Here is a 27,926-nt window from a genome sequence, read left to right as displayed (position 1 = left end):
TAGATAGATAGATAGATAGATAGATAGATAGATAGATAGATAGATGGATGGATGGATGGATGGATGGATGGATGGATGGATGGATGGATGGATGGATGGATAGATAGATAGATAGATAGATAGATAGATAGATAGATAGATAGATAGATAGATAGATAGATAGATAGATAGAACGCTCAATGGTCACCCTTGGCCCTTACCGTGTTGAGGCCCGTCAATCATGAGACTGCAGGGTTTGTTCATTCTCATGGATGACAAATGTCTCAGCGTCAGTTTTGTGACGCCACCTAGCCGCTACATATGGAAGTAACATAAAGAGTAAAGACTACAACTTGTTTTGTTTGCAAACTATTTTGTGATGCTGTTGTTGTATTTGTTTATGTATGGTTCATGAACAATGCCTACATGTGGATTATAGGATTAGGAAAACTGTATTTCTTTTTACTACCTGATCCAAACACTGCAACATTACAATAAAACAGCATCTTCTTTAAGATTCTAAAAATATATTTGAGAGAAAAAAATCAATTTTTCGCAAATGATCACCAGCTGTATCTCTAATATGGTGGAGCCCCACCGAGCAAGGTTTTTTGTCTCTACAGTCAGTATTATAAATTATTGATATCTTTGCCAGGCAGCTGGATACTTACTGTATGTGAGTGGGTTCTGTGTAATAAATGACCTTGCAACATTTACAATAAAACAAGTCATTTGCAAATTGATCCTGTTAGAATATTAGACATGGATTACAATAGTAATAGCAAAATAAAGTAAACTGTGTCTGTACCTGAGGGAGATTATACCCCTTTATAAATAGTAATTTCTACTGGAATACCATTCTTATAATAGATAAGTCAGAAAGGAAAATGCACACAAAATGTTTAGCAACTTTTTTCGATGACTTTATTCTGTAAGTTTTGAAATGTATTTTAAGAAACAGAGATGTTTTCTGTCTTATAGAATTCCTCTGAATAAAATAGTCACTTTCGAATTGCATTGGGTTGCTTTTAAAACAGACACCTGAAATTATCTATTTACAAAAGAAATCTGTTAACAATTCTATTAGAATTTATTTCAACATTGAACTCGACCTTCTCCTCAACTTCAAAATAACATTTTCTATTTTTAATTACAAGATTTTGCTTGTTATAAAATATGCAGTTTTACAATTTGAACCATTAATTCATCTTCATATGACCAACAATATGGGAGTATGTACAGGGGGGTGATGGGACTGGTGTCATGTGATCTGATGCGGCGCCTCCAGCATCTCCATTAGAAAAGTGTCAATAGGTGTGTCGCCGATCAATTTGAAGAAGAACAGATGCTCCAGGCACTTCAGGCCGATGGAACGCAGGGCAGGCAGGCGGAGCAGCAGCTTGGCAAACCTACCGAAAGGAAAGGAAGTAGTGGAAAAATTGCATTTAGTGAGACCGATTTAAGATATTATCTCTTTTTTAGACATTTCAGCCAGTAGAGTAGTATGTTTTTTCAAACGAATAACATACACAAATGAGGATAGTAGTTACTTTAATAGCAATGGTTCCTTTTTAGGGTTTGCTTTTATCTGAAAACCTCCAGAACTTTGGTCCTCTGCCATCATATTTGAAAGGACAAAATGAGTACTTTTACTGACAATAAAGTACCATTTCACACTATTGTGTAATCTGAATATTGTGATTTTATTAATTTTCTGTTCTCTTTGGCTGCTCCCTCCCGGGGGCGCCACAGCAATCTGCCTCCATCTAACCCTCTCTTCTGCATCCCGTCTCATCCCTGATATTGTTGCTGCCGTTGTTCTCCCTGCTGTCTATTCATTCGTGGATGTCTTTGCTATCTTCTGTCTTCTAAGTGTCTCTCTATTTATATTCATATTTATTTTTGACATTATAACTGTTACACTGCTGTGACAGACATATTTCCCCTATGGGGATCAAAAAGTTTATCTTATCTTATCTTATCTTATCTTATCTTATCTTATCTTATCTTATCTTATCTTATCTTATCTTATCTTATACCAACTAACGCTATGTCCCCTTTCACTCCACCCATAAATCTCGCCTCTGGTCTTCTTCTGCCTGGAGGTTCCAACGTCAGCATCCTTCTCCCTAAATCTTAACTATCCTTCCTCTGTTCATGTCCAAACCATCTCATTCTGACTTTATTTCAAAGGGGATGCTGTCCCTCTGATGGATTCAAAACTGATCCTATTAATCCTCCACACCCCAAAAGAGAAACTCACCATCTTCATCTCTGCTGACCTCAAACTCTGCTTCTTTACTTTCCCTCAATGCCGCTGTCTCGAAACAATACAACATGACTTGTGTCTCCATTGTAAATGTGGGCTTTTACATTTAAAAATATAAATAAATATACCGTATCTTTTTTCCAAGTTACCTAAATTGCATTATGGTTATTTTTATTTGACTTTTTTTGTTGATTTAAAATGTATCATAGTTATTTAACAGCTGTGTTTTGTAGTTCGGTTGCTATATATACTGGTCTGTTCTGTGTTGCAGTTCTAACCTGCCAGGCTGGTCTGGGTATTTTTGTTTTGTGTACGATTCCAATGAGGCGTAGACCTTCTCCCTCAGTGCTTCAACCTCTGGTGGGTTTGAAAGACCTTTTGCATCTGAAAGAAATGTAAACTGTTCAACATGATCCCGGAAAAAAACTCCTCTACTACCTCAAACAGAATATGACACACAGAAAAACAGGTAAACGGCACACAACGTGGTGCAAACTTTGCGTTTTAAGATTCAAGTTGAATTGCATTCCCAGTGTAAAGCTGATGAACTGACCTGGGTTAAAGAGGACAATGGCTCGCAAGCAGCCCAGCTCTGTCTTGTCCATCTGCATATCTTTCATTTTGGATACCAACTCTGTCAGGACTCTGCAAGAGATAGTATAATAAAGGTCAAATGCCAATGGGAGGGGTGCTTGCAACTTGAGCAAGTTAGATTTATGACTTTTGAAAACTGTACAAGAATTCAAATATAACATGATAATCAGATTTAATACACTCACATATTTACATATCAAATAAATTGTTGATAATTACTACGTTCAAGAATTTCACTTAGAAAAAGAAAATCAAAACAGTGCCCTATAAACCTATTCAAGGCTAAAAACATGATTTAAATCACTGAAATACACACTAAGGCCTTACTTTTGGAATCATGAATTATTTGCCGATTTGATCTCTAAAGGTTAGTATAATTGTTGTCAAAATGTTGCTTTAAATATATTCTAGTGGTTTGGTTTAGATGTCTGATGAATATGTTAAAATAAGATCACCCAACATTACTGTAGTTTTATGTTTCCTACCTATCAAAGATGGAGCCCACCCCGGCACTGTGGGCACTGCTTCGGTGGACATGGAGACCTGTGGCCAACAAGATGCCGTCTTTCACCGTGACCGAGCGATGAGAGAACGAGGCTATGAGCAGCTCGTTCCAGCCTGGAATTAAAACCAAAAACTGTAATCTCTTCCATCATTTTCTCTGTTCCTTCCTCGCAGACTTTCTAGAGTTTCAGTTAATTATATACATGTGATATTACATAATTTCTGAAATCAGTCCTACTTTTTAAGTAAAATAATGAGGCCTGTTGAGTGACTTCTTCACTTCCATGCAGGGGCTTGAGTCACATCCACCACCAGCAGAGGACACTGTTGTATTGGTTGCAAACCAATTGTTGGGACTTGACCAACGGTGTGGTTATGTTTGGTTTCACTTGACCATTTAATTAAATGCCTGAAACGTTTGATGGGGATGTAAAACACTTAAATAAATCCCCTGCCAGAGGATAAATCACTACCCTAAAAGAAATTTTGAGGTGTAGAAATGCCTTCTTTCCTGCTGAATGGAAACTTATATGCATTGATTTTTTAAAATGGTAAATTCTTAATTTTCTTCAAGGTACTCCAGAAAAGCCATTTCCATACATTTATGTGTGTCTACCTGCTCTTAGTAAGATGACCTGATCATCAAGGGGAAGTTCAGAGAAGTGTGGGATCCTCTTAGCCCACTCTACCAGTGTGAACAGCTGCTTGTCTGCTGCCTGACAGATATTGGTGACGGGATCGTTGGTCTAGACAGATGAAGAAACATTCGAAAACAGAAGTCTTTAGCAATTCAACTCATGAAGATTGCTCAAACAAAAATCTTGGAAAAAAAAATTCTGGATGATTTATAAATCACACACGCTTTCCAACATTCACACGAATATTGAAGAGACACTTCATTTGAAGACCACTGCTCAGGTAAACTTCAAATTTGACATATGGCATATAAACCAAAGCCACTGGAGAGGATTGATTTCTTTCTCAGAATTTGTTGGACCTACTGAGTTGCTGGGGCTGCCGTCAGAATATGTCTCTGTTTTGGGCTCCACAGCCAGTTCAGCATCTAGGATCTTATCCACAGGCATGTCCTCATTGTAACTGCTGGTCGACTCCACTTCGTTCTCACCGCGCTCCTTACCGCGCTGCCTCTCTTCCTGCACCGCTGCAAATGCACATGCAAGCCAGATCAAACTCACAATGCTGAGCAGTATAAAAGTACTGATACGGCGGGCACTTGATAATTAATTGCTGTGTTTCCAATACCTGTGACATTGGTATATTGCCTGAAATACTCAAAACGGAAATATTGGAATAATGCCAATTACCTAAATTATGGTGCACAGTGGAAGTTTGCTTGCCTATGCAGCATAAACTTAAAAAAGGTAGTTCTGTGGTTGTTACACCACTCTTTCTACAAACCAATATACACTCACCTTCTCTCTTCATACCCATGGCCAGGCACTTCTGGTAGCGACAGTATTGGCAGCGGTTTCGCTGGCGCTTGTCAATCAGGCACTCTTTGCTGTCTCGGCAAGTATAAGTTAGGTCTTTGCGAACAGTCCTCTTAAAGAAGCCTTTGCATCCCTCACAGCTGTATACACCATAGTGCTTTCCTGTTAAAACAGTACCAGAAAAAGAAAAAAAATTCAAAATACATGTCAACCTCTACAGAACAGGAAATTGTTCATATTTTTTTCAAAAGCGTACATGAAAAAAACATGCTTTTGTTAGTTACTTTTGTTTCTTGGAGATAGCTGTGTGGTGAAGGTATGAGTGCAGATTTGCTCTTTCATCCCTAACCCTTTGACATTACCTGAAGAGCGGTCTCCACAAATGGCGCAGATGTGCTTTGACATTCCCCCAGGGCTTGTGCATTGGTAGTTGATGTTGCTCAAGTTCTGTAAGCCTGGTGGGGGCTTGATGTCCTCTGAGCTGCTCACACTGTTCATGGAGTTCATCTAAGAATGACAGGAAGTAAGCAAGAGAAGACAAAAAGAGTTGAACCTTTGGCAACCTGACCTAATGCAAAAATAGGAAGTGGAGAGAAGGTAAGGGTGAAAAGTATTGGACTGTCTCACAATATTCCCTGTTCCCCTTCCTCTATTTTCTAATTTTCTCCTCTACTCAGCCATAGTTCCCCCACCCACACACTTTGTTGAGAAAGTGCTTTGGGGTGAAATCACATGCTCGGTTAGTGGGAGGGGCTGAGGTTTCTTTTTGAGTCTTGACATTCAGGTTTCTTAATGTTTGTTGACAGGGAGAGGCATATGAGTGGAGTCACGTGGCCCGAAAGACTGCAGTTCTCAGGAAGAAACAGCAGAGGGGACCAACATTTTGTACCTCACATTAAGGGAATTAAGTTGAAAGATTGAGTTGAGATGCTGACACTATGAGCAGAGCAGGTTTTGATTCTGACTTAACTGGTAGTTGAGTGGCATTCTGGGTTAAGATGTGCACATCTTTAACAAATGTGTGAACACTCCATCTGAGAATGTGAATTGTTGGTTGAAGTTGCCACTTGAGACATTAAGGTTAATGAATGACTGGGATAACATAACTGATACTCACCACTGACTCAGGTACACAGGTAGCGTCTTGAGAGGGAGGCATGCTCCAAACCAAAGAACCACTTATTTTTCCTTATGATTTCCATAGATCTTGCATATCATATCCTTGCCCTCTGACCCTCTCTAAACAGCTTAGCAGTTATTAATGTGGATCACATCTCCATTCCAATTGCAAACCACTACACTGACCTATATATGTCCTCATGTCCTATATATTTGATGCAGCATGACATAAAGGACATCTTACTCAAAGTCACCTCAGGCTTTTCTTATAACTTATTTACAGTGTGCACTCTTTCCTGAAAAATACTTTAATGGCAGACTGAACTCAAACCTCTACAGCGGTTTCCTTACAGCAGGAGAGCGCATACAGATTTCACTTTGCATACTAGTTGTTTACCATCAGTACATGCCCCAAAGGCAGACACTCAGCAAACATTCAGACCCAATCTCCCTATTGGTGAGTCACTAATAAGGAAATATTCCTCTTCAGAACACTTTTCAACACATTCAGTTAATTTCATACATGTAAAAAAATAAAAACTAACAACACCCATGACAGTTGGTCAAGCTTTAATTCTGTCAGAGAGGTAATATGCAGCTGGAGATGAAGACTACAAGCTCTATGTATGCATAATTAATGAATCATACATTCTTTATTAAACACATGGTATAAAGAACAAACTACATCCTACATGTAAACTTGACTTGGGCCTTAAGTAGGACAAGAGCTGCATCTTCTGTGTCTTTAGAAGAAATGTCTAATTCAGGGGGTTTATTTTGAGAATATAAAAATGCTAATTGGTTTTCAGTTAGAAATTTGGTGAGTCATATGGTGCTTTCGAAAACAGTAACTGCAGCAAAGGCCACTGAGACAACTGAATCTGATTTAATTTTGATGCTCTGAATATCATTTAATCTAGCAAGAATTTAGAGGAGGAAAAAAATCCTACATCCGCCTCTTGTCTCTACGGTTTTCTTTTGGATTTCATGATTTATTTAAATACCTTCGGACTGTTCGTGCCACAGTTTACGGATGAATTGTGTTAATTGAACATTGCAGGTTTTTTATTGCCAAACACATTGATAAGCCAATACAGGAACCGATATATGGTGAAAATACTTGTTTATTCTGACACTGACATCTTGAAAACCAGCAGGAAAATAGCCATCAGTTGAATATTGAATTAAGCAATATCCATATTCCATATGACACAATGCCTATGTAGTGGCATGGTCACTGGTTATTGGTGGTGAAAAGACAAACATACCATGAAATCGTATTAACCCCGAAGGTCCCTACAGGCACAAATCCATACTGTGATTGAAAACACATATATAATTGTCAACTGTGCCCCACAGCACTGGCCTAAATGTAGTCCAGTGAAGCACTACATACATTTCTATATGTTTGGACCAGCTTGGGTCTTTCAGGGTTTATAGCTCATTCTGTGACTCACATAGGGACATCATTTAGATTGCTTTTGTACTCTATCATACTAAGGTGTATTTATCTGAATCTAGATGTGAAAAATAGAATAAAAATGAAAGACCCCATAATGCAGCTATTACACAGCTTCAAGATATAATTGCCATGCAAAATATATTTCACATGTTTATATGTTTATGTATATATATATATGTGTGAATATTTTCTGTACAAAAAAATGAGGATGAAGAGTAGTGAAAGTGAAAACACGTTTTGATTTCCTTTCTCCAAGAGCGGGAATGAACTTTAAATCCCCACGCATGACATCAGTGACACAGAACTCAGGGATGGCCTTAAGGTTGAGAGGTTAAAATGTGAAAGGGCATGAATTTGGCTAACTTTCAACCTCCTGCTCACAGTTCTAAAGCCAAAGTAAATACAGATGAATATTGTCAAAAGTGATATATAGCATAAAAATCAATCACATTAGTTGTTAAACTGTGTCTATTGTTTATTTCAATCTCAGTTTGTTTTCCTGTCCGTCATTTAAGCTCTTGACCTTTATTCAAAACATGTGTCTGGCAACTTAACACAGTCTTCGCTCAGTTCATTTTAAATATTCCCTCCCCAACCAGTTATGCTGGTTAATGTTTAGACTGCATCAACATCCACCGTCTGTAAATACAGTGTGAAAATAATATCAAACATCAGTGGTTTAACCACCGGGTGTAAAATGCATCTTGAAAATAGAATTTAGTAACATGGTAAACTCATCTAGTTTGTTAATATGATCTTGGAGAAACATTTCCCCTTCAACTAGTGTCAGGCTGGCTTTCAGGAGCACTAGGAGATTTTTCTGGAGGCTTGGCCTGCTAAATGATGCACAGCTGGACCATGGTCACGTGGCCAATAGAAACAATGCAACTAGCCAGGCAAGGAAGGCTAAAGTAATTACATTACTCCGGCATAACATGGATGTATACTAAGAATAACCAGGCGGCTCTTGAAGATTAGTGGGAAAAGAGGAGGGTGGAGCAAAGATGGAAAAAAAGAAGAGGAGAGAAGAAAGGTTTATTCAGGAGATTCCTTTGAGGTGTAACAATGTTTGTCATTGAAGATAAACTAATTGAGCTAATTGATAGCTAATTGAGATATATAATTGACAAGCTTATTTTACCAATCCAACGCCCAAACCTAAATATTACTCTAAGAATGAAAGATGAAATTAGTGTTGAAAATGTCCCTCTAGGTAGAATGCCCTGTTTGTCACATTATGTCTGTAGAGCCTTTAAAATGAAACAACACTACCTGAGCTTTCCAAATGATTTGTGCCAGTGAGCACAGATAAGAAAACTGTTCTTGCATCTAAGAGCAGAACTAAGGCTTTTATGGTGAGGCTTTTTATATATTTGTTCATTTAAGATGTAATGTGGATAATATTTTGCAAAGCACTGAAAAAGCAAATACATTCTGACTCCTTCTACCAATGTCACACCCCATGTATCATCACATATAGCCTTTTTGTGGTAAACAGATTTTGTGTCATTGCTCAGGATGAGCAATTGGGAATTTAATTTTCATTGAAATCACTTTCCAATGCAAGTGGCCACTCTGATATTACATACTTAACATATTTGACAGCTTGAATAACTTCCCCACTCTCCTCTAGATGGTTTGAAAGTGAATCCATAAATAAAAAATAAATGAGTCAATAAGTAAATAAATAAAACTTGTGAGAAAATCTTAAAATGTTCTTACCTGTGGGCTGCTGAGAGTTCCAAAGTTCATGTTAGGCGTGGATGGCAGTGAGACAGGGGGTGAACCCAGAGATGAGGTGATAACGGAGTAGGGTGACGCTAAGCCATTCATTGGGGAACCCAAGGTGGACATCGGGGATGGCAAAGGCCTAGAGGTGCTGATGACTGATGGGTGGCCCACCATACCACCCACTGGTGGGGGGTGGGGGTGGGAGTGGGCTGTGCTCATTGGCCCTGTAGAGTCTGGAGAGGAAAGTAACCACTGTCAGGTAATTAAGACATAAACCCTTGTGGGACATAAAATCCCAGTCGAAATGTATCACAATAAACCACATTCCTCATGTTGATACATAAAGTAAATAAAGGCTGGGTAATAAAGCAATCACTGATATCACATTATTAAGATGGCATTTTTTGTGATAGATAAAAACAGCTCAAATATAGATTAAAATCTAATAACACATTACATGCTGATGTGTTAACACATTTGATAACACAATCCACCGAGTGAACATCAACGATACTGTAAAATGACAGTTATTACGATAAAATGTTTTGTAAATTACATTTCTTTAATTAGTGATTCCTGCTGAACTCCAAAGCTTTAACTCACCATTTAAATAATATGCACCCTTTTTTCAATTTTTTCAAAATGTTAGAAACTGCCTGTTAAGTAGTCAATTGCTGAATTACTCAATGCATTGAGAAACAGTCTGATTCACATGCAGATTTTTAAATTGAGCATCACATTTTTGATATTAAATATTCCCTTTCCCTTACAAAAATTTAGTTCAAAATTAGGGTATGCAAAGAATTATTAAGCATAAAAAAGGAAGACAGACTATAGTCTCCATAACCGTGTCAAAGTGTCTTTTGAAAACATTAAATAACAGTGATATTTTGAGTTGCCTCTGCAATATGACTTTATACAGACTTGTTGTGTAAATACGGTTGCACAAAGGGAGGCCCATCTGATTTTGGTCCCAGGGTGCTGACTTTGCTTTGCATCTATTGATGTAAACTGACAGCCTGGCATTTACATAGATGACCTACTTAGGAAATCTGCCAGTCAACTGGCTTTTTGAGAACGTGGTGTGTAATTCCATGCATGTGCTATTGCTGTGAGGACCTTCACTCATTACCAGTAAAAACCAACATACACATTCAGTATGCCATGCAGACCATCCATGAGAATCAGCCAATATGTTAAGGTTTACACTCCCTGGTACGGGACACCACAAACAGGTAGAATGAATGGACATTTCTGAGGTCTCCATTCCATTCCACAAATAAAATCATGCAAGGATTTATGAGCAAAATGTTACTGATGACGGACGGCGGGGTAGCATACGCACGTAAACATTTGGATTAGTCTGAACACTCAGAAAATGCACTCATGCATGAGTGCACCATCCCCCTTTCCACCTTTCCACACACACATACACACAGAAACTGTGATAGTGGGCCCGGTGCCACAGTTCCTAGTTAAATGTCACAATCCGGTGTGTGTAGTCTGTTTGTATGTGTACAAGGGTGAGTGGTGGCAGGACAAACTGACGTGCAGGAGCACCTGAGTTTTGATTTTTGAAACACACAAATCTCACACATCTATGTTTCATCACAAAGCTTCAAGATTCCACTGTAGGTATTGCCATAGTGCAAAAGCTCTTTTGACATTCATCTCTTTATTCTGACAAACTTAAAATAAAGATTAATATGCTGTTTCATTAAATAATACAACAGTGTGATGCTCTATGAGATGTAAGCTGGTTAGGACTCATCTAATTGTTGTACTAACATCAGAAAAACAAACCTGGCTGGCTTTTAATGGACCAACTTCAAGCTCGGCTACTAAAAATTCTACTCACGCCCCTCCAAAACTAACAGGAACACACACACAACATCCTCTTTTTTGTCTGCCAGTCACAAGAACTATATCTTTTCCAAAATACTGTCAATGGTGGCTGATTTGATGGACATGTAAAACTCAATAATTTTTCTTGATTTGTAACATTTGCTTTCTCAAACTTAACGTGTTGTAAACAAACAATTTTGTCTTAATGATGCAACCACCATGGACTGATGCTTAAGAAAATTTGAAAAAATCTTTCAAACAGATTATTTCAATGTTTCTTTTTTATTTCGATCAAAGCACAAGAGAGGCAGATATCCTGTCCTAAAAATCCATCATCACATTGCTTGGCCACTCTCCTCATCAGGGTGAGGATGATTTTTGAGGACTGCATTCCTGATAAATGGAGTAATCTGTCAAGAGTATTGGATGTGATGTCTGCAAAGTCATGCAGTCTCTCACTTTCTGCTTCTCCACTCTCATATCCGGTATCTGTAGTGTACATTAAAGTTTTTTGATTTTCAATTGCACACAGCTTACATCAGTTTGCACATGGCTGCTATTAATCAATTTATGGGAGGCCAAGGAGCACAACAAATGTAACACAGCTTAGTTTTTTGTTACTCTAGAAGTAGACAGAAATAGCAAGTTGCAGTGTCACACCAAAGCAGAAAATAAATTATGAACATATATGATAAACTCTGATTTTTTTGACAGGGCTTCAAGATTGCTTTGGAGATTTACAAGCAATTGATGCTTAAAATGGGCATTCGCTTTTGAGAGTTTGCAAAATAATTGGCTTTTCAATCAAATTTGAATCAAATAATTTCCACTGTTCGGATATTCACAATAAAATGGCGTCCCAATTTGTGATAGTGGAAAGATCCATGGTATATTCAATCTAAATTAGAAATTGCTCAGCCTGATGTGTGACTGCCACACAGTTATTGACATGCAATAATGGCATATTTTCTTGCCTGTCACTGTTGTGTAATAAATGTTTGGTAAATTCTTCATGTGCCCTCTCCAAACCTACATCATTTAGACATCATGTGGCATAGTTGATGGGAGAATATAAATTATTGAATAAGTCAACTGGAACTGGATATCAGACAGATTCACCCCTAGAACATAATTTTCTTAAGAATAAATTGTACATGCTTTGATTTTTTTTAGATTTATTTAAAAAAATAATAGGATATAAATAATAAAGGCATAGAAGCTAAAAAATGAAAAAAACATATCTACTGATAGGAGATCAGTCATGATAAGAAACTCATTCCTTTAAAACTGAACTATAAATGAACTATAAACTTACAACATCCCAGCAGCATCATGCGCTGCCTTATGCTTTGTCAACACTGACACCATGTATTGCAGGGGTGTCAAAGTCATTTTGGTCTGGGAGTCACGTACAACTTAATTTGATGTCAAGGGGGCCGGACCAGTAAAATCACTATCACTAATTAGTAACACTAAGTCCAAATTCTTCCTTTGTTTTATTGTAGAGGAGAACCTGTAAATCATATAAATCTTTATATGTAATTGTTCCTCTAAAAATACATGACAAACAGCCTGAGATTCATTAAGAAAAGTAAGTGCGATTTCAACAACACTATGCGTAAGTTCTGTCTTCTCAGTTCTCCATGCATTTTGTTGTGTTCTTCTCCTTGGCGAGTAATATCAGGGCACAGAAACATGCTGCATCCACGCCAAGCATACAGGTTTCTTACTAACATCAACGAACAAATAAGAAGTGGTCCACTTTTCTTGGAAAACCCTCCACACAATGTCCACTTTTCTCTTTTTTGACAACGACATCTTGCAGATGAAGGTGTCAGGGCCAAAGGAGAAGCAGGTAAATTTCTAACAATAAGTAAAAATGCTATTTATAGACCCGGAAGCTGCATCACTGCCATCTGCTGTAAGTTCTGAGTCACATAGTGTTGTGACATGTTGCTAACACTGACTAAAACAGTTCGCCCCTTGCAGACAATATCGGGACTGCGTTTTTATCTTAAAAAGGTAGTTCATGATTTTTATGTTATTTTGTTCAAATTGTAGATTTATCCCAAGGGGTGGATTGGACCCCCTTGCAGGCCGTATGTTCAACACGCCCAATCTACTGGCAACCTGCAACTCTACAAAACTTCGGTCCTGGTCCAGAGGTGAAAAAAAGGGAAAAAAAAGGCTGGCCTTTTAAATAATAAGTACAGTCGCACACCCTCTCCCCTCAGATATGAACAGAATTTTCTCTATTTACGCACCAGCGTTCACTATTCACCATATGTACCACCAGGGTGCGCTATATCCAATACGAAACCAAATAACACAGTGTTACTATCTTAAAGACTGGAGTCGACAGGCGAACTTGAAATTTTCAATGTTTTTTTTGTCCAGTCGTTGTGAAAGGCATATGTGCTGACTTCAGCTGAAAAGGGTGCACAAGAACGTTGCTCTCAGATTAGGGTATACAGAGAAATACTCAAACATCCTCTGCTTCTAATTTGCATGTTTTATAAGAAGACCCAGTCTAAAACACACAGCTGGACATTCACTCCCTCTCAGTATGCCAAGGAGCAGATGTTGTGCAACTTCCTGTTTAGCGCTAAGACTAAAGTCTCCACCCCTCGTCTTTACTTGGCCACTTTCTCCAACCCTTGAGTGATCACTCACGTCAAATATGTATTAAAGCTGTCCTTCCTCCCACTGATTTGGCTGGAAACTAGAATAGCTCCATTAAAGCTCATTTTAATAGCTCGTAGTGCAACATAATGTACAATAACGTCTTACATTTGACAAGGGTAGAAATGTTTTCCTTGATTTTTAGCACAGATTCATCGAATCAAACTTATGTCGATCAGCACTGTTCAGTTTGCACCCTGTCTGGCTTTGCCCATTGGCCCTTCTTTTTAGGGCCATGTGAAATTCCCTCCTGGGCTCGTAAAGATCTATTCCATTCTAGAAGTGCTGAGTCTGTCAGTAATCGAGAATCATCGGCGTAGCCAAAAATTTTCCAGTGATCTTGAAGGCATCCAACAAGTGTACTTATTTCCCATGCTGGAGAGCAGAGCGACAAGATCATGGCTTGGAATCTTTGAACATCTAAAACCAAAAAGTATTTGATCATATTTAATTTTAGATTTTTTTTTTTTACGATGTGAATGTGTTCGTTCCACGGGCTGTCTGGTTTTGGGCATAGTTTCTTTAGGTTATTCATTAGATTAGGATAGTTGTACATCCAAGTAGAGACTTTCTATATATTATCTAAATGCAGGACAGTTTGTCCTGACGCAATCATATTCCCTCACATATATTAATTTAGACATAGGCCGTCGACAATCAGAGAGCTAGACATTCATCAAATCTTAACTGAGAGTTTTATCACCATCTTCCCTAACAATGCCAATAAAGTCCTCAGCGGGGAGAACAGGGACAGATGCAGCACAGTGTGAGAAAGGCTATGAGCATAACAAGAAAACCCACATCTGTGTTTTACTCCTGCTTTAACTAAAAGCTACAAGAATTCATCTGATATTAATTCATGATTGTCAGTAAAATGTCCATTACTGACAAAATATAACTTGCATTTAGGAAAAAAAAACTTTTGGAGAGAACCATAGAAACATATCAAAAGTCAGCCAGTATGATCCAGGGACACGGTGGAAATGGATGTTTTTATAACAGACAGTGTGCCTGCGTACGTGTGCATGCATATTTGCATGGTTGTCTGTGTATGTGTGTGGTTGCATGTGTTTGTAAATGTGTATTAGTGTCTGCATGGCAGCATAAATCTGCCCAGAGTAGCTCAAGGGTCTATCCTTAAATGAACCATCTAAGCCGGCTGTTCCATCTCCATTCTATGTAAATCACCTTTACACAAAGGGGCCTCTGGAATGTGCTTCATACATTTCACAACAGAGGGAAGTTCATATTAGGCACTGATGGGTTCCTCTGTCGACGCAGAAAGGAATTTAGGGCTTCTAGACTCCACAAATAACAATAGATCTGAAGTATAGTTCTTCCAAAACTAAAAAATTCAGTCACTTCTTCTCTCCAAAATGTAGTTATAGCTGGCTCAAGATGGTCTATTACAATTTTTTTATCTTACCACTGTAGGAATTTCCCATGATGCACTGGGGTCCTCTCCCCCACCCACATGTTACTGAGTGTACATATTCTCTGTCCAGAATTATTCTTATCAAATAATGAAATTAAATGAAATTAAGGTGCATACCAGGGATTAATATCTATCTTTGCTTCAAGCCCAAAAATAAGGCTGCAGCGACACAAGCATCTATTTGAGAGCAAACACATAGGGCAGCAAAGGGCACCTTTGACCACCTCTGTCGCAAATCAAAGGTTGCCTGTTGCCAAACTCCTGAACCAAGTTCAAAAGGGTTCCTACCTGCAGGCCGCAGTTGCATTCTGAGAAATGGCAGAGAACACACCCATAAATTCACCCACCTTCTGATTAAAATTTGGGCTTGTGGTTTGGCCAGAGTGTCATGTAAGGGATACCTAAAGAATAAATACGATTGCGTACCTCCATAAAGACTGAGTTGCCTTTGCTATTTTATCCGACTGCCCTTCAGCCGGTTCATGCAAAATCTTCCTGGCAGATATTGATAAAACATGTTGCACAAGTGGAGTATAGGTCAATGAAATCAGTTTTTTTTGGGGGGGGCAGCCCTGGATTGAGAGCAGAGGTAATTATTTTTTGACAACTTGAGGATTTAACTCATGTTTTGTTAAATATGAGGAGTTCATTTGAGGGAAAAAAATGAATTGGATATTTAATATAACTCGGTACAACCCTGATATGGTATATTTTGATTTGATTTTACTGTTTAGTCCCGAAAAAGGCACAACTTCAATCGCAGTGTAACGGTGACATGATATTAGAAATTCCACGTATCTGATCAGTTTATAATATCATGTACGCAAACACAATAAGATTTGAGGATGTGCTATAAAACAATCAACACTAACTCAATCTCAAAAGTAATTTCAAACTCACTGGATTTTAGTTATACATGCAATAATGAAACAGTGTTTCTTTTCACTGTAAATCAAATTATGATTTTTTTTTACTTTAATTATTGTAACCACCTTTAAACATAAAACATTGTCATTTAAAATACTGAACTTCTATCAATGTTTTTAATCAAATTTGATAATATATATAGTCATAAAAATTGCAATTAAATTAAAAAAATAAAAGAGAAAAGCCTGGCTTACTGTTTCTGGCCTTTTTATCTCAAGTTACCTAATTTTTGTAAAAATAAACACATCATTTGAGCTGGACGATGATTCATATGCAGCAAAATCCACTTGGCAAAGTGATTTTTGGCAAAGAGAGCATATGTCACAAAGCATCATCCCACTGATCATGAAAATGTGTTTAAAGAAACATCACACACTAGAAACAATCGAAATCCCTAACCATTAATTACTATGTTGTAGAAGGATAGAGCGGTCCACTGTGTGGTAATTCAATAAGCTCATGGCCCACTAACTAATAATATCTCTTCGCCAGAGAGCACACCAGCAGTGGGAGTGCATAGCAAGGAAGTGGCCAGGGAGGGATAAGCAGCAGGAGTGGGAGCAGGCGATCACCTCCAGAACAACAACGCAAGCCTTAACACAGCTCCTACGAGATTAAGTCCTTCGAAGAAGGATCTCCGTCTCATTTACCCATCTGTGTAATACTTTTTTGTATGTCTGTAGTGCTTCCCCCTTTTCTTTGCCTCGGTGTTTGCATTTGGAAAGAACAACCATAGAGTATCATGAGCCTGCGACAGACAGTACTATAACCGAGAGCAGAGTGAACGCTCAAGCAACCGGACGGACGCCCCACAGAGCCTGTTAGCTACAGCTGACAAGTCATTAAGAAATCTCTTCATCGTCAGTCCAGCTCAGCAGTCCGGCCATGAACCCTTGCAGATACAAACACTGCATAGATCTTCCGCACACACCAGCATAGAGTCTCCGCCCACTTAACATCAATTTCTTTTGGTAAATGAGGTTGATGTCTGATCAATTGTGTCAGTAAATCCTCTTATCCCTGGGTAAGTATCTGCAGCTCAGCAAGCCAACTGTCAAGAAGGTGGGAGGCCGAGGAGGAGGGGATGGAGATGGGGACAGAGCTCGAGAGCAAAAGAGAGGTAGAGGGATGCATGGGGGAGGGCAGTATACCCCTCCACCTTTTTCCTGAAGCACTCGCAATCCAACGAGCACACATACCTAGTGCTTCTGTCTGGCCATAGACATTAGATCATCAATTGAGTAAAGCTTCGGATGTTTCTGCAGGGCGTTACGCGGGGGAAAAATATGTAAGACAAAACCATGTTTGTTAGATTAACAGCAGACATATTAGCAACCTTCTGACTACCCTTAAACAGTCCTAAGGAGTATAGATCATAGTTTTGTGGTCAACTGAAACAAACAAAAAGCAAACACATAAAAACAGTCAGGAAGAGCTTGTGTACAATTCCTCTCTTGTTGCGAACATAAAGAAACAGAAAAGTACTTTTTTTCCTATAAAATCCCATGACTCTGACGATACTAGCTGGTGCTGCTCGAGCTGGTGAACTTCTTTGACCCTGATTTTTGCCCTGTAGTGAACTCTCGCCTGCACTTTCCCTGAAAAGAAGAGAAATGATCTCTGATACGTTTCTTTTAACCCACCACTCCACCCCATCTGCTTCCCTTTAGTATGGCAGTGAGGACACAAGCTAGGGGACATATTTCAGGGAAAAATAATTTAATCCCAAAATAAAGGCATTACTAATAGACTTGCGTCAATTTTTATTAAGAAGCAGTCTATCAATGAGGGGGTTGTAACTGAGACTGATTTGCAAGTGATGAAAAAGGTTTGAACAGTAAAGCAACAAGAGTTTGCACACACAGAGAGATCAAGCTGACCACATTGTGGAGCAATGGTGTAAAATTTTAGATTAAACCAAGTGGAATTTGTGTGATGAGATAGTAAGTGCAGATAGTCAAGATGTGTTGCAAACCTATAAAATTCAAAATCCTACAAATGTACCATATCAATTGTGGGTAGTGAGAGTAACTTATATTTCATGCATCCAATGGCAATTGGGTTGGCAGTTCCTGGCACTTCCTGTTAGAACCGATTAGAACCGTGCATTAGATTAGAACCGGTTAGAACCGTGGTTAGAACCGTGAATAACAGCTCTGCCGTCATCAGTTTGTGAGTGTGCATGAAACCCAGTGTGAAGTTCTATGAAACCGCAAGGGGATGAGGGCACTATATAAGTGGAAGCCATTTAAATTTAAGATGAAAGCACTTAGATCAAAAACATACAAACAACAAAAATATTCAGATATTCAAAAAAGGATTTGTGGTGAGCTATAAGATGGTAAAATAAACTTTTTACTGGATTTCTTTAGGAACACCATTTTTGGCATTAAATCATTGTCTGATAGTGTGCTTAGTGAGAAATTCTAAATCTACACCAAAATCTTAAGACTGATACAAAGTTAAAACTTCGGACATTGATATAAAGGAAGTTATTTAGTACAAGCAGTAAGACAGGAAGCCTTCATCTGTCTTTTTTTTTCAAGGTTCACCATCTATCAACATTTTAAATCAGCAGCATATTGTTTTTGGAAAAAAAAAAACATGGCTGTTCTACAGCCAAATCCTTCAGAACCATATTCTAAAAGAGAACACTAACTTTAATAATTTCTGATTATAAACAACCACATCAACTAAAAACACAAAGAAAAAAAACAAATCAACGTAACAAAAGTAACTATATTTCTGTAAATACTGACACACTGTCTATAAAAATGCAAAAATGGTCATTTCCTTTAGGATGATCAGCTACTGTTGCTGGGTACCACAGCACAGAAACTCCAAATTTAAGGCGATCATATGAAGACTGACAAGATACTATAACATTATATTACCACCAAGGGTACAGGGATTTACCCACTAATAACAGACAGTAGACTGTGTAACACAATATCAAGGTTGTTAAGACTCGGTTTAATGTTTTCATGATCCCCAAAATCTCTTGTCACACACTTCGCTGCAATGAACAATGATGAATTTATCCTCATATTGCAAAGTTGGATTATGGTCACAAATTATTATGCTGATCATCCATTAACAGAGGCTGGCTCTTTGTACCTGCCATCAGAGGCTCTCATTTTAGCCTCTTTTGTAGCAGCTTACATCAAAAAACCAAATGAATAAATGAAGACCTGTAAAAACCTCTGTGCTTCCCAAATACTGACAACTATTTGTTTTGGCTGGCACTCTGAGCAGAACTATTTACCACAGCGTGTACAATGTGTATGTGACTCAGATCTTCATCATCCACTCCCAAACAAATTGTCATCTGAAAAGATGCATGCGGTTGTTTTCTGTGACGGAAGAGGCAATTTTAGATTTTTTTGGGGGGGTGGGGGGCTGTAAATGATCACGCAAACTGAAGAACACAAATGCTGTTATTTAAATTCAGTTATCGAGCAGTCTTGTTACACTGTGTCTTGGAAATACAGCTTAAATATTGTACTATTGGCACTGAGCAAAACACTGCTGTTCCTTTGCCTGAACTTGCTGTTGTGAAATATGACTCTCGTTTGTGCAGCTGCCTGTCAGAAAAAAATTCAAGAATGTCGAAAAAAGTCTATTTAGGTAGGACATTGAGACATCACATTATATGCAAGTGGGGAATTGATTCTTATTGCAAACACTTTATTTTGTACTGCCTTGTTTTATTACAAATCAACATTGTTAATTTACAACTTATTTGTTAAACAATGTAATGATGTTTTTCTGTATACAACAATGGCAAGTTAGCAATTTCTATCAAAGTAAAATTATTTTCTTCATACCCTTGGGCTGATTTTCTCAGCATATGGGCTTGATTTCTAAATGTTTTTTTATTTCAACCACTCTGATACTTCCAAGTCATGCAGTAAATCTAATTTACACAACAGTACCGTGACAATTCTGTGATACTGCAAAACTCAATCTAATTTTGAAAAATTACAATCATATGAAAATAATATATTCATATATAAAGTAAAAGAATATATACAATCACAAAACAACATCATTAAATGAAACAAGAGCTGGTCTTAAACAAGCTGATCATTGCTCCCATGACTGTGTCTGATGAGATAATGCATATTAGTTCCTAGAAGCAGAGGGCCACAAAGAGATGGGTATGTGCTGCAATGTGCTGCAAATACACACACAGACACACAGGCACAAATCCTACTCTGTGACCCAGGGAGATGGACTAGGATGACCTGACCTCTAGGCCATATCTTGAAAAGAGAACCAGACAAGACAACCAGTTGCGGCAAACAATTCTAGTTAATTTGGGCAAATGAGACAACTAAAAAAAAATCATCAACAATTTAATTAGTGAAACTTAAGATAGATCATTAAGAAGCATAGTGAAGCACAAATTGAAGATGAGAGGAAACAGTTGATATTTTTGGAAGTGATTTGTGGGTTTGTTTAAAATAAAGGCACGGGCAATTAAGATCAATAGATATGTATTATGTTTATGATGCACACTTAATCAGTAGCAGAAAGAAAGAAAAGTAATGCTTATCAGTTTGATTTGAATACATTCGATAAAACGTTTAAGCGAGCACACACAAACACACTCTCACAACCACGCATACACACACAACAAAGTGCAGAGTAATCACCAAGGGTGTTGGCATCAGATGACTAAACAGGTGGGTTGTGCATTTGTACTCGTGACATTTGAACAACAGAATCAGCAAGCGTTGAGTGCAGATAGTGAGAATTGTTGACAAATAAAAAGAAATGGTAGGAAATACGTTGTTGTTGTTGTTGTTGTTGTTACTTTTAAGTCTCATTAATCTATGGTCTAAATTTGAGGGTTAAAAAAAAAACAATGGAGATTGGGGATCCTTGACTTACAATCTCTCAACTGCTGTAGAAAGAATAAATGAAATTAATTCAACTACTGCCTATCTGCAGATAAAAACACTTCAAAATAATAAATAAAAAAAGAGATGAGTATGGTTCGTCTATTACAAAAATAATCGAAAGTTAAAAAAAAAGTTAACCAGTTAAAAACCTCAGACAGGATGTAATGCAGTGAGGCCCAATCAACACCTTCCAACACAACCAAAGGGAGGAAAACACTAGACCAGAGCGTCTACTAAGTGAGGGTTGCAGAGTGACAGAAGGCAGACAGGCACAGAAAGAAAGTAGGATTTGGACAAATAATTACATTGTGAGGGAAAGAGCAATGACAGGCACCCAGTTACAGTTCTGACATCACAAGTGGGCTTTAAATTGACTTTTGAATTGAAAGCAGTGACAGAGAAATGCCTACTGTTAATATCAATAGCATGGAACATGGACAGATGTCTTTCACAAGTTATAGTAAAATGACATTTTATTTATAAATTGTATTTTTAAGTGGATACATATAAGTGCCCCATCTGGTTTTGCCATGTTCTCTACTTGGGGACAGAAATTTTAAACCATAATATCTTACACTGGGATGAGTGATTTTATCATAAAGACATCTGTCACTCCACCAGATTTAATTCTGGTCAAAGTTACAAAGCCACAGTAATGTACGCACACATCATCCTTCGCACACAATCCCATAACCATCCGCTGCTTCTTTTTTTTTCGGCAACAACAGACAAGATTAAATCCAAATACTCACAGTGGCCATAGCCGAGCTCCCTTCCGGGGCTTCCTCCATTTGCAGGTGATGCCACCGGATGCCACATGCCTTCAGGTGCAAGTGTAACCCTGGCAGGATGCCAGTCACTGAAGGAGAGCAGTCTGACTCAAGTGATGATGCTGATACAAAATAAAAATGACGTGAACCCTCCGGATCTCGACAACCTTTCAGGAATGGCAACAGAAGGGGGCATCAGCGAAGAGCAAAAGAGGCGGAGTCCATCAGCACCAGTTATAGGATTACCCAGATTATCCTTCCCCTGAGATCAATCCCAGAGAAGCACTGCTGCCCAAATGCTGCACAAATCAGCTCTTCTACCACCCATTCAACTTGTAGTTCTACCCTCTCTCTCTCTCTCTCTCTCTCTCTCTCTCTCTCTCTCTCTCTCTCTCTTTCTCTCTCTCACGCTCTCTCTACCTCCCTCTCTTTGTTTCTCACTGTTGGTAAAACTATCTCTACAGACACACCTGTTGTCCTCTCAGAACAGAGTGTCTGACATTGAGGGGAGACAGGGGGATGAGGGGCAGTGAAGGTAGGGAGGCACACACTTGAGAGTACAGTATAACTGGAAGAGTCCAATTACTTGTTCTTAAAAGGGAATGAGGCTGGAGGGTGTGATATTCCTGTCCTCCACAGAGGTTCTCTATGTGTCAGTGACATTTTATTTTGTGAAATTTCCTCATTTTGTTTCTGTTTGGCAATTTGTGACTCATCGTCACCCCGTGAAATGCACTGGCACTAAATGGCATGTGATTGTCGCTAAAAGGAAAGTATCAAAAAGTGGCCAAAGGCTAAAGAGTTCTTTCTCCCATCTGCTCCCATCCTCCAAACATCTGTAATTCCCTTTGATGCCGGGGAAAAAAAAAATGGCTAGATGTTGTGACATGGTGTGCTGCTTGTGTTCCTGCTGTTACTACATTTGTGTGTTTGGCATATAGCATTCCAGGAAGTTCGGGATTGTCTTTTTGAATGTTGGAAGATGGTCTAGCAAACATGCAGCAAAGCGAAAACCCAGATGCAAACAAGGGCCAAAAATATACCTTAAAGGCAAAAGCGAACAATGGCCGACAGAGCCTCGGGGAACTTAAATAAACTGCAACACCCGGAGGGATTTAAATTTTTAGGCTGACCTTTTTAAGGATTTTAAAAATAGTAGTTTGTTGAAACATTGCCAAAATCTGTAAAAAAAAAAAAGAACTTCATAAAGTTTGAAAAACAATGATTTAGGCTGCCTGCACCCTTGGCCTTGGAAGTGTATCATATCAACTAACCCCGGCCTTGTGGACTGGGCACTGATTTAAGTGTGCAGCTGCTCGTTTTAATTCATCCTGCCATCGTATCAAAATCCTCACCTGTTATGCCCTTCATCCTTTGCATTAGCATTGAGAAACTGCACTAAAACCGGGATGCACTTGTTTATTTTATTTCCAGCATGTGACTCAACAGTTTCTTATGGGCACGCACCTGCATGTGGTCGGCTCAGATGTCTATACCATGCAGGAATGTAATCAGATCCCCTCAGTGACAGTAACCTGGCAAGAGGCTCGGCAGCCAAACACAAGAAGACAGCAAAGTAGAGGAGACACTTGCTACCCTAAGACTCTTAAAATCCCACAGGGAGGTATTACAATAATACAGTTCTAATGAAATGCATTATGTATCTGAACCACATGGCGTGCTCAACACACAAAACAAGGTGATTGTATTCACACTTGTATCAAGGACTGTGAGGAGAGAACACCCATGAACTTCATGAACTATCATCTCTTCCCATAATAAACTGATAAACTCTTAACGGATTGATTAAGATCACATTTAATGTAAATAGTTCACAAAATATTCGGAGTACTTTATCAGTTTCCCTATTTCAACTAATCAAAGCACAGGGCGGTTTTGCTTGCGGCTCCAGTCTCTGGCTGAAATTTGAGAAACACAATGTTTTTTACTGAGTAACAAAATGCAGCTAAAAAAGAAATCTGAAATAAACAGAAAACAGCTGAAGACTAATATGGGTGTGGTTAATTATACAAGGATGTGTGCTTTAGTGTTTTTTACCCTTTTTTTAAGACCACTGTTATTCTCACTGAAGCACGATGTGAATGATAAATAGATCTGTAGAATAAAAAGAGAATATAGTATGAAAATGACTGCCTTTTTCACTGGAAGACTCATCTTCTAACAACCAATTAATCTTCCTGTATCAATTTCTACCACATTAACGGTGTTAATAAACTCTAGTAGACTTAAACTCACTAATCACCTGTTTGCTTAGGAACTAACTCCAGAGCCTAGGAGCCAACAAAATATATTTTCATAAACTGTTTCAAGCGTTTTCATACATGGCAGATGAAAATTTGTTTTGTCTATGCATTTAAATTGAAAGCATAATTAGTAAATTAGAGATCACTTGACGAATGAGCTTAGTAGCATGATTTCCTCCCAGTTACAGAAAGTTTCAAAGTCAATTTATTGATCACTAAAGGGTTTGAGGCTTCAAAATAAAAAACAAACAATGATCTGAGATCCATGATTCTAAGGTAGCCTTGCCCCGTTGCCACATGATTTTCTCATGTTGCATTCTGGATGGGACTACCTAGAAAAAAAACTAAAGATGCCTTGAAAAGCTTACACTCTTTGGGGGGCGGCATGTTTCACAGGGGTATTAAAAGTGAAAGATAAGGTTGTTCTTTCATGTACATCTATACATCCTCATTTATCAACTAGTAGAGATTTCAATGTGTGGCATATATAATTGAATTATTAGAAAAGACATAGCTTCATAAGAAAACACTGTTACAGCCAGTGGGCCTTTCAAGGTCCTCTGCACAATTAAAGCTGGAATTAAATCAAGGCTTTGACCTTCTTCACTAATGACTAATTACTGGCAATTAGCCCAGAGAATGGCCTCCTAACGCCCCTTCTTTCCCTTTCCCCTGTTCTCACAATTAGCACACACACACACACTTACTCTCTCCCTCCCTCTCACCCCCTTCCCCCTCCCCACACACACACAAGCACCTAACCAAGACTGACATACACACACTCGATCAAAAGTTCCTGGAAATAAACCTATTGTATGCATTGTGTGCCAATGCATACGTCTGCAATGAAGCAGAGCAGGTTTAAATCTAAAGAATCCCAAAGTAAATACCTGCAGAGAGACACACCCTTTACCTGTGTGGTTTACTTTGGTCTGTGGGAGTGAAGATTGCTTCATGCAGGGCCTAGAATTTAGCCAGTTAGTAAGCAGGTTTTCATACTGCCCGGACTTCTCAGTCAAATAGTCATACTATCCACATTCTTGAAGTCACATGATAGCATGGTCACGTTTGGCTATACAATAAGCTGTGCGTTACATAGGAGGGCTGCATATTTCCACGGTTCGGGGCGAATATATTGGTCTCTCCGTGCATGCGTGTGAGTGTGTGGGCATGTGTGTGCGTCAGAAGGAACTGCCGTACGATGAGAGTTGAAATCAAATTTGTTAACCTGTTTCTCCACTTCCCTTTTTATTTTCCTACCCTTTCTCATCATCCTCGTCATGACTTCCCCGATCTGTGAGCTGTGCCGGTTGTCACCATCCAATGCGGTGAGTGGGTGCACATGGGTGTCTAGAATCACTTCCACTGACTGCAAATAAAAAATGCTGAAGTGCTGTGAGGGAAAAATTGCTGATTCTACTTAAAGCCCAGGATGACTCTCAAACTTGATGGAACGAAACATTAGGGAAGGCGCAGTGGATTCAGAAACAACCAATCACAAGCCAGTTCTAATTTATCGTTGCACATTGACAACCATTAAGGGAAGGCAGATGGGTAATCATCTGACTCCAGAAGTGAGACACATCCTGTGTTGCTGAAGTGAAATGAACCAGTTCTTTCTTAAATTGATATTCAAAAGCATTTGTCTTTCTCTATAACAGCTTGATTAAACGTTCAATATTTTGGCCAGGTCCGTGCCTACAAAGTCAAATATTCCACTGAAATCGGGTTCTCATGTGACCCCTGTAAAGCCTCTGAGACAGGAGAGAGATCTTAAGACTCAAACGAAAACCACTAGCTTTTTAGAATTTAACAAAGAATATAACACAGCAGATGAAAATTGCAACTATAAGTTACAAAGAGAACTGCCACATTATGTGTACAGGCCAGCTCTCGATTATGTCACAGCCTCCAGCCGTGTATGGACTACTTTATGTGGCTCCGAGTTCTAATGAACTCCGGGGACTACATGGCTGACAAATACGACTTAGTTAAACATCAATGAAAGCAACATCAAGGTCCAATGCAGCTTTAATATGCAATAATGCCACAACCGCCTGATAAGAGTAAGAATCTCTTGGGACAGTCAATAAGAACTATGCAGCCTGGGGGAATGCTTCGTTGCTTCTGTACTCCCCGGTTCCCCTCTACAAGCTCTCCCATCCAGATGTCTCTCTCATTCCCCTGGGAGCTACATTCATTATGGAAACAATTTTCAGCCTCTCGAAATGGTGCCGACCAAGAGATCTGCGATAACACAAAGGGGCTGCACAATTTTTGCCATCAAAGAGCTATATTATTCCTTTTTATTAAATTTGGTGTGACGCTATGTTCAACTTGATACAGTAAAAGATGTTATGGATCTTCGGCGGCGCTGGAAAAGATTGTATCTTTCAAAGATTAAACCCGTCACATGATGCGTGATGCATAGTCTGTGACTGACAAATTGTAAAGGTTCAGTGTGCAAAAACAACCAAATAAATAAATAAAAGCAGGATTCACTAATGTGGCTCACTGTGTTCCACATGTTGCAACCCCCACAGGGAGGGCTGTGGTGGAGGGGTGGGGTGTTTAAGCTGTCACAAAACCCTTGTGACAATAGAAGAAAGAGCTATCAGCTGGTTCAAGGGCAAAGTCAGTCCGGAGTCCGACTCTTACTTCGCCTGACTTTTCTTTTTTTCCGCGGCGCGACCCACTCGGGCTGCGGACAAGCGGCCGCCTACGGTGAAGTTTGTTTATTTGCGAGGAGGTGGAGGGGTTGGAACCCCGCCGATGCCCTGCGCTTAAACCAAATTTCTCTGCCCAAACCGGACGAGTTGCGCGGAGGGCAATAAATTGTCCGTGTGTGTGTCGAACAGTTTAGTGTCAGACGCGCGACAAGCGGCCATAAATTACATAAGCGCAGTTAAAGTGCCAACCTCTGACCTTGGCTGACCGGCGCAGCCGCGATCACCTGACATTCGCGTCGGTCCACTTTGTACAGTCTCGTAGCGATTATTAACCGAGGCGGAGAGAGGAGAAGGAGGGGAGGGGGGACAGAGCCGAGCAGCCTGGAGCCGACGAGTAGAGTCGAGTCGAGTCGAGTCGGCGGTTAAAGTCCGCGGTCACGCTGCTTTCGGGAGCAGAGAGAGAAGACGCCATAACAAACGCGCTCCAGAGTCTCTCAACACAAAAACCGCCGGAGCGACGTGACTGTCGAGCGATCCGGAGGGGGGGCGGGATGGACGCGCGTACTTACTCAGGTGTAAATAAGGATCATTGCTGTCCATTACTGAGCGAGTTGTTGCGTCGATTTGTAACAGAGTCGCTGCTGCTCCGCATCCCAGCGCATTCCTCTCCAGTCCGACTCAACTCTGCAAGGCAAGGCGGCTCTACATGGGGGCCCAGCGAGGGGGGGGCGGCGGCAAACACAGGGCTTCTCCCAATGACAACACGGTTCGATATCAAGCTCCGGCGCTGTCATGACGAACCCCCCCAACCCCCCACCCCCCATTGTTGTTGCAATATTTCAAGCTACAATGTTGAAATGAGAGAAATCTTCCACTCGTAAAAAAAAAAAAAATTAAGAAAAAAAAAAATCCTCAATTGACCAATGAATCAAATAACATCATGTTTATCGTTGGCGCCTGGAGACGGGATATGGCTATTTTTAGATGCAATAAAGGCGCACATTGTTGCTCGGAATACTTTAAGCCTCCGAGCTAAGCATTTTCTTTACCACAGGACACTCGGGAGTTAATAGATACATTCCGACATCCTTGGGATAGGTTTTATGTTAATATGCATGCCATGAAAATGCACTTGCAAGACTTGCAATATTTAACCTAAACAGCCCACCATCACGAGTCACCCATCTTTCCAATTTGTCCGACTCCTTTCCTCTTCACATCTGACCTCCCCAGTGTTTACCTGTTGCTACCAGCGCGTCTTAAGCCGGGTACCCCCCGGAGTCCCCCACACACCCCTCTCTTCTCCACAGCGCGGGGT

The 27,926-nt window shown here is 39.5% G+C and overlaps 1 protein-coding gene across 2 annotated transcripts; it reads right to left on the bottom strand.

Moving 5' to 3' along the window:
• Positions 1–880: 880 nt before the first annotated feature.
• rxrgb (retinoid X receptor, gamma b) lies at positions 881–27,421 on the bottom strand. 2 transcript variants are annotated; one of them, XM_086161821.1, is made up of 10 exons: positions 27,178–27,421; positions 9,101–9,342; positions 5,160–5,304; positions 4,780–4,959; positions 4,348–4,508; positions 3,963–4,092; positions 3,328–3,460; positions 2,802–2,893; positions 2,527–2,632; positions 881–1,388 (listed from the first exon to the last, which is right to left on the bottom strand). In XM_086161821.1, exons 1-10 carry the CDS (start codon positions 27,206–27,208, stop codon positions 1,241–1,243), a joined length of 1,368 nt encoding a protein of 455 aa, XP_086017947.1. In that variant the 5' UTR covers positions 27,209–27,421; the 3' UTR covers positions 881–1,240. The 2 variants fall into 2 exon arrangements, with proteins under 2 accessions (XP_086017947.1, XP_086017946.1); XM_086161820.1 differs by lacking the exon at positions 27,178–27,421 and adding an exon at positions 21,658–21,848.
• Positions 27,422–27,926: the final 505 nt, after the last annotated feature.

This window comes from Fistularia commersonii, chromosome 16 (assembly GCF_037954325.1).
Source record: "Fistularia commersonii isolate RoL2024-O1a breed Wild chromosome 16, RoL_Fcom_v1.0, whole genome shotgun sequence".
Taxonomy (NCBI): domain Eukaryota; kingdom Metazoa; phylum Chordata; class Actinopteri; order Syngnathiformes; family Fistulariidae; genus Fistularia; species Fistularia commersonii.
The sequence above is the reverse complement of the archived record's forward strand: the minus strand, read 5'-3'. Positions and strand labels throughout refer to the sequence as shown.

Excerpts from the sequence above, each read along its gene's own strand:
- rxrgb (XM_086161820.1), bottom strand. The coding sequence starts at position 21,724 with ATGTGGCATCCGGTGGCATCACCTGCAAATGGAGGAAGCCCCGGAAGG. Across the intron at positions 5,305-9,100 it reads GAACTCTCAGCAGCCCACAG|ATGAACTCCATGAACAGTGT; the intron begins GTAAGAACATTT and ends TGTCATTCTTAG. Across the intron at positions 4,093-4,347 it reads ACGGCAGCCCCAGCAACTCA|ACCAACGATCCCGTCACCAA; the intron begins GTAGGTCCAACA and ends TCATCTGTCTAG.